At 43.8% G+C, this 7,048-nt stretch overlaps 1 protein-coding gene and 1 pseudogene across 1 annotated transcript; one reads left to right on the plus strand and one right to left on the minus strand.

Annotated features, from left to right (window-relative positions):
* Positions 1 to 639: 639 nt before the first annotated feature.
* LOC103636837 (uncharacterized) lies at positions 640 to 2,130 on the plus strand (annotated as a pseudogene).
* A 903-nt stretch (positions 2,131 to 3,033) lies between these two features.
* Positions 3,034 to 4,995, minus strand: LOC103636838 (L-ascorbate oxidase). The gene has a single exon (XM_008659156.3). The coding sequence runs from the start codon at positions 4,970 to 4,972 to the stop codon at positions 3,164 to 3,166; it is 1,809 nt and encodes a 602-aa protein (XP_008657378.2). The 5' UTR covers positions 4,973 to 4,995; the 3' UTR covers positions 3,034 to 3,163.
* Between the last annotated feature and the right edge of the window lie 2,053 nt (positions 4,996 to 7,048).

Below are 7,048 nucleotides of genomic sequence, written 5' to 3' on the forward strand. Positions count from 1 at the left end.
ATTTGACTCATCTATTTTCATAGTAGCATTGTCTCGGTGAACATAAATAGTAGACTACTGTTATTTAGTTTAAGCAAGCACCTTCACCACTGTTCAACGCAATTTATCCATATGACATTGCTTGGTTATACCTGTAATTTTGATCTGATTTGTTTTTTGAGATAAAAAAGTGAAGCAGCTTATTGATATTTGACAGTTTGATCTCTGATCTGGCAATTAGTCCTGCTTTTATTGTCAGGAACAAAGTAGTAGAATTGAATTTGGCTTGTTTGCTCTTGCTAGGTGGAAAACAAGAAGATGGAAAATACAAGCACATTGTGGATCTCACGGAAACAACATTTGGGCTGAGAGCAAATTCTGTACAGCGGGAGCCAGAGCTCCAAAAATTATGGGACGATAATCAGGTTCTGAAAAGTGTTTCTGAAAGGAACACTGGGGTGAGTCGATATATTCAAGTATGTAACTTTAAATATTTAATAGATCTGTGAATCTGATTTAGTTGCTTGTTCTGTTTGGATGATTGATTAGACTGCTTTTGTTCTCCACGATGGCCCTCCCTATGCTAATGGTGATCTTCACATGGGCCATGCGCTCAATAAAATCCTCAGAACTACAGTAGGGTAACAACCTTAAGTAACTATGCAGGAATCCACCTTGCTTACTCTGCAAATCTGGGCTGCCAGTGTTGATATCCAGATGTTTGAGATCTTGTTATGCGTTGGAAGTAAAGCAGATCTTGTACCTGGTCATAGCGTGCAGGTATGCAAAAGCTTGGGGAGTCAAGTTCTGATCCACACCCTAATTATTACAATTTTGGGATAAATGAAAGTGAGGACTTTAGCTTGTTATTTGAGGAAGAACCATGCATAGATATCAGAAACTCTACTTCATAGTGGTGCATTGAGTAGAACATAGAATATATTGAGGCATGTGCTTCTAATGCTGACTTTGATAAGTGTAAGTTGTCTCCTCAGATGTAAACCTGTAACTGTTAAGTTTCCCCCTCAAGTTTCTAAACTTTGCCATTAAGCTTTCTAATTTCCAATAATCAATCTATTACCATGAGTTCTAAATTGGGCATCAATTTAATATTTTATACAAATGAAAACTTATACTCCCCCCATCCCAAAATATAATTTGTTTTAGATTAAAAATACATTCATTGATTAATCTACGAATGTAGTTTGTATGCATGTCTACGTTCATTATTGTTGTAATGAATATGGACATAAAAAAGTTGGCTAGAAAGAACTATATTTTGGGGCATAGGGAGTATCTTTTAGGGACTCCAATAGAAGAAGGCTTATATCATATAGGAATTGTGGTTGTTTCTATCTTATTTGATGTTTATTCAAACTAACAGTTAGATCAGTGGATGGTGATAGCCAAGGCTTAGAGCGACTCTTTGGAGCTCTTTCTGCACATATGTGGCCTGGAATGATTCTGAAATCTGGAAACAGAATAACTGCCCCATTCTTGGTTGAAAAACAAGGTAATTAAGTTTTATAAATGAGTAAATTGACACCGATGATTGTTGATCTTAACCTTGCTTTCTCTACACTTTTGGAAAACTATGGGACGACATGGCATGCTTAGAAATTTTCTCTATCAAGTAAATTCAGCTATTAGGATTTGCTACCCCGCTTTTACATTGAACTTGTCATGAAACCTTTGCACCGATATATTACTTTAAATTATTCAATTTAAAATCATGCAATGTCCCTGATTATTCATTTTCATTCTGACAGAATCTAAAGATGATGAATCCAACTATGATTTGGAGTACGACGTTTTATCTCATGGATTTGATGACCATTGGAAATTTGTTGGTGAGACAAGTACATCCAGAAGATTTGAGAGATCAAATGAGGCTGATGGTGCACAGAAGCACACACATCAAGTCGTGAAGGCCAGTATTGACTCTTCAACATCCAACCCTCTCCCGAGTAACACGCCCACATAAACTACTGAAGAGAATATTGTAACTCGGAGCAAAAAAACTACAATAACGATCATGCGGACACGGTCACAGTATATAGCATTGAGGATCATCAAAGTGATCTTCTAGAGGCTAAATATCTTTTTGAGGACGAGCATTATGGTCTGGAGAATTACTATCTGTGTTTTTAGTCTTATTATGTATAAATTATTATACACTAACATTTTATTAAATAATTCGTATGTCGTCGCAACGCGCGGGCACGAGACTTTATGCATATGTTTTTTGCATTGAAAAAATATTTTCTTCAAGTTTGCGATTGTGCTACATTTTTCTGCTTTTACTTCGACTATATGTCAATGTGCCACCAAAAATATCATGTTTCATCAATTTATGATGAGTCTGCTCAATTGTTTCTTGAATATACTTTTTTGTAGAACCAAATTGAATTTTATAAGGTGGAATATTGATTAGAAAAAGGTGGGATGCTGATCGGAAAAGCGCTACTCCCTTGTATGAACTAGCTGGTCGATGATTTTGTTTCCCATCCTTTTTGATTTTTTAACATCTGTTTGTTCATTGGGGAGCACATAGGTAGAATGATGATTAATGTTTCTACATATTAATGTATTTTATCATAATATATTGTCGCCGTAACAACGTACATGCATACAACTAGTAATATAATATGCCGCCAAAAAATATGGTAAGTGATTTTATTTCTCGGAGACAGGAGGTTTGACAAGTCATGTACTACGTATACGAAAAGAAATCAAAGAGTTTCGTTTATTATCAATTTATCATCACTCGGTAACTAGTAGTACTAGGTCAAAATGCAGCCCTGAGAAATGTTGAACAAATCGATTGCATTGATTGTACACAAATAAAGAGTTTATTTAGATACCAGGAAGAAATAATAGTAGGTATCGGCTAAAACTGAGGTGCTTAAAAAAATTTAGACGACATTTATATTTTATACTAAAATTATAGATTATGTTTTACAACTTACATAGTCAATATATATATTTTTGTTTTGAGAATAAAACACCATTTGACAAAATTACAAATCCAACAAAGTACGATCTATGCTAGCATAAAGATAATTAATATTTTTTTCTATAGTCAGAATGATAAAAAATCAATTTATTATGTATACAGATAAAGCACAAATCGTAAAAACAAACAATTTAGCTATAGCAATTGGTCGTATGACGGATGACGGCGCTAGGTCCTGGATCGTCCGCAGCCCATGATGGACTTGGGCAGACGGCCGACCTTGTCAACACCCTCCTCGAACACCAACCCCATGCCCATGTACACGTGCGCCTCGATGTGGCAGTGGAACAGCCACACCCCGGGGTTGTCCGCCACGAACCTCACCGCCGTCCACCCCCGCGGGTGCAGCGCCACCGTGTTCTTCATGACGGGGTCTCTCAGGTTGAACTTGTTCGTGTCCCTCTCCGGGTCGAACTTCTTGCCGTCGTCGCCGTAGGCCAGCACCCAGAAGTCGTGGCCGTGGAGGTGCCACGGGTGCGTCTCGCTCTTGTTGTTCAGCGCCACCGTGTTCTGCAGCACCACGTCCACCACGGACCCCAGCGCCAGGCGGTACACCTTGCTGGCCACCGTCCCGTTCGCCGTCGGCGGCGACGCGATGTCGTAGCTCCTGTAGTCGTACGTGTCCGGCGGGGGACGCTGGTCGTCGTACGCGCCCCGCAGGCCTCTCTTGATGGACACGAGGTACGGCGTCGCCGGGAACGCGAGGGAGACGCCGTTGATGGCCCACCTGATGTGACCCCCGATCCGGTTCTGCGTGTTGAGGAGGAGGAGCGCGCGGTCGGGCCTGGGCGGCACAGGCACCACGTGGTCCGGGTGCGCGACGGCGAGGGACCTGCTCTGCTCCAGCCGGGGCCTCGCGTCGTCCCATGCGGGTCCCTCCGGCCGCGGCGTGGGCGGCGGCGCCCGCGGGTCGTTGCCGGCGTAGCTGAGGATGGCCATGGCGCTCGTCGTGTTGCGCTCCCGGGCCACGACGTGGGACGCGGCCCAGTAGTTCCGGGACGGGTCCTGGTCGGCCGTGAGCAGCACGGAGTAGGACTCGCCGGAGTAGATGTAGAGGCTGTCCACGACGACGGGCCTCACGTAGTGGCCGTCGGCCTCCACCACCGTCATGGAGTGGCCCTCAATCGCGAAGTTGAGCGCCGACAGCGACGTGAGGCTGCCGACGCGGAGGCGGTACGTCTTCCCCGGGACGGCGGTGAAGAGCGCCGGCGGAGCGCAGCCTGCTGCAGGGCGGGGGGCGCTGCTGCAGCCGCTGGCGCTGGGAGCACGCGAGCAGTGGAACGGCTCGAACACCCCCCGGCCGTTGATGAGCAGGGACTGTGGCTCGCCGACGAAGACGAGCGGGTCGGACGCGAGCCCGACGGCCTGCTCGTACACGCTCTTGTGCCACCAGTCCATGAGAAGCACGGTGCGGTCCTCGTCGTAGGCGAAGGGCTCCGCGACGCCGTCGGGCACCGACACGACGAGCATGCCGTCGAGCCCGGCCACGCGCTGCATCCCATAGTGGGCGTGGTAGAAGTAGGTGCCCGGTCGGTCGACGACGAACCTGTAGGTGAAGGTGTCGCCGGGGAGGATGGGACACTGCGTGACGCCGACGGTGCCGTCGGCCCACGGCGAGCCGACCTGGCGGATGCCGTGCCAGTGAATGCCGGTGTTCTCTGTCTCCAGACTGTTGCGCACGGTGACCACCACGGTGTCGCCCTGCGTGGCGCGGATGGTCGGCCCCGGGGACTCGCCGTTGATGGTCACCGCCAGCTTGTTGACGCAGTCGAGAGACTTGTAGTGGTACGCGATGTCCCAGGTGTGGTGGTGCACCTTGGCATCCGCGGAGACCGAAAGCGCCGCCAGCGAGCAGAGGAGGAGGTGGTGGACGGCGGTGGCGAGCTTGCACAGCGGCTGCCGCGGCGCTGACATTGTTAGCCCCGATCTCGACGAGAACGATCGGCGAGCTGGACGAAGAAGATCGCTACTATACATACAGAGGTGGTAAGGTATTGCTTGGTGACTTGGTGTAATGGTGTGTGCTCAGGCGGGTGCTTTTTATACAAGGGGACATATCTGGTGCACATGGAAGATTGATACACATCGTGTACATATTAAATCACCACCACTCATTTTAGATCTAGCGTCTCTAGTTGATCATTCAATTTACAAATAACACCTTCCACCACTACACACCACCACATTGGAGGGTGTTCTCAGCAAAATATACCAAACAACTAGAGACGTTAGATCTAAAATGAGTGGTGATGATTTAATATGTGCACCATATGCACCAATCTTCTATGTGCATTAGATATGTTTTTCTTTATACAAAGTGCAATAGCTCTCTCGCACTTCCGCATGCATGCATGTGCTCTTCAAACACGACGCGACCGGGCTAGCGTCGAGCGTCGTCAGTCGTCACATTCAAACCACTCTCTCGTGCGTTGGATCGAGTCCAATTAAGCAACAAATGAAAATTTGATTAGTGTATACATACACCGCATAAAAGACGAAATAATCGAGCATCGGAACGTGCCGTTTTACGCAGCATGAGTACGGGTTTTTTTAAATACATCCCGTGCACCATGGATTCCCTCTATTTTTTCTTTCACCAAACCAGCTTTAAGATGTGGTTTGGTTCACATAATTGTAACGTGATGAGTAATCAATAACGTTAAGTCATGTTTGTTTAAGTTTAACCGTAATTAGATCTCACACTAAAAACTGATATTGTCCTATTCAAACTTATTGCTGTTGTCACTCAAATGTTAATTATTAACATTGTCATTTATTCTCTCCGGTGTACTATTAGTTGTCGTTTAACATAACGACACAGTCTCCAAAATATAACGTTGACCAATGTTTTTTATTAAAATACAAATAAACTCTTAATATATTTATACTTTTATAAAATACTTGTTAAGACAAATCGGTGCATATAAACATTATGTTTTAAAACTACATAATAAAACAATTATTTATAGTTAAAATTTTATAAGTTTAACTCGAACCTTATCTAAAACTACAACTAATAGAACACCGAAGGGGATATGTTACCGTTATTGTGAACAAAAGAACACAGAAAAACTACCTAGTTCCAACGTTGACCTTACCACTAATGTATATAGTAGTACATGCTAATGGAAAAGGCTTGCCTCGTACTACTTGGTCTCCACGACTAGCCAGATCCGGTCAGACAAACACACCTTGAGTAGGTAAGGTAACGACCACCATTAACTGAATGGGTACGAATACGTTGGTACAAGAGGATGTTATTGTAGGCTATTGAACTTAATGATTGCAATATATATAATTTTCTATCTCAATGAAAAGAACTAAGCCTTGAAGAAGATGCTTGCTAAATCTATACCAGCTACTACTACTAGTATACTTCCGTCTTTTCTGAACATATTGGGTGGAAGTGGAAGCACGCTAGCGAGTGGATCCACATGCATTTACTTTGTATGTATATGCTCAAGTTCGATTGTTTGGTCCTAAAACTTATTACTTTACAATACAATACTTGTTGTCAATATATATGCTTTGCGCTGCAACACTTATTATTATAAGAGAAACATATCTTCGATTCCTTTATTATGGTATAATTTGAGTGGTTTTGATACGTTGTCTAACATTTTAAAAACCAGGCACAAATTTCTCAAGCCATATAGTATACCTAGTTGCCTAAAAACACGCAATAAACCTGCAATACATTATCGACGTTGTAGTGATTGTTTGCTTTGAGCTTTCCCACGATGTAGTTCCTCGTTCGAGTGTGAACATGTAACCTGACATGAACTTTCTACCTTTTCCACACCATTGTCACACCCAAATTTAAAGGTCAAACCCGAGTGCGTCTCAAATGTGTGCTAGGATCAAGTCTCACACATATAATGACTCATGGTAAAGAAACAAATGTCACATCTTTAATATATAACAGAGTTCTGTATAAAATAGTTAAATAATTACATCATACGAAGACAACGATCCACCAACCATAGTTTACTGGGAGACGACGGCCTAAACCTCTCATTAACTCATCACAACATCCTTCATGCTCCTCATCCT

The sequence above is a fragment of the Zea mays genome, chromosome 8 (assembly GCF_902167145.1).
Source record: "Zea mays cultivar B73 chromosome 8, Zm-B73-REFERENCE-NAM-5.0, whole genome shotgun sequence".
Lineage (NCBI taxonomy): Eukaryota > Viridiplantae > Streptophyta > Magnoliopsida > Poales > Poaceae > Zea > Zea mays.

Coding starts and splice junctions, on each gene's coding strand:
- LOC103636838 (XM_008659156.3), bottom strand. CDS start 4,972: ATGTATAGTAGCGATCTTCTTCGTCCAGCTCGCCGATCGTTCTCGTCG.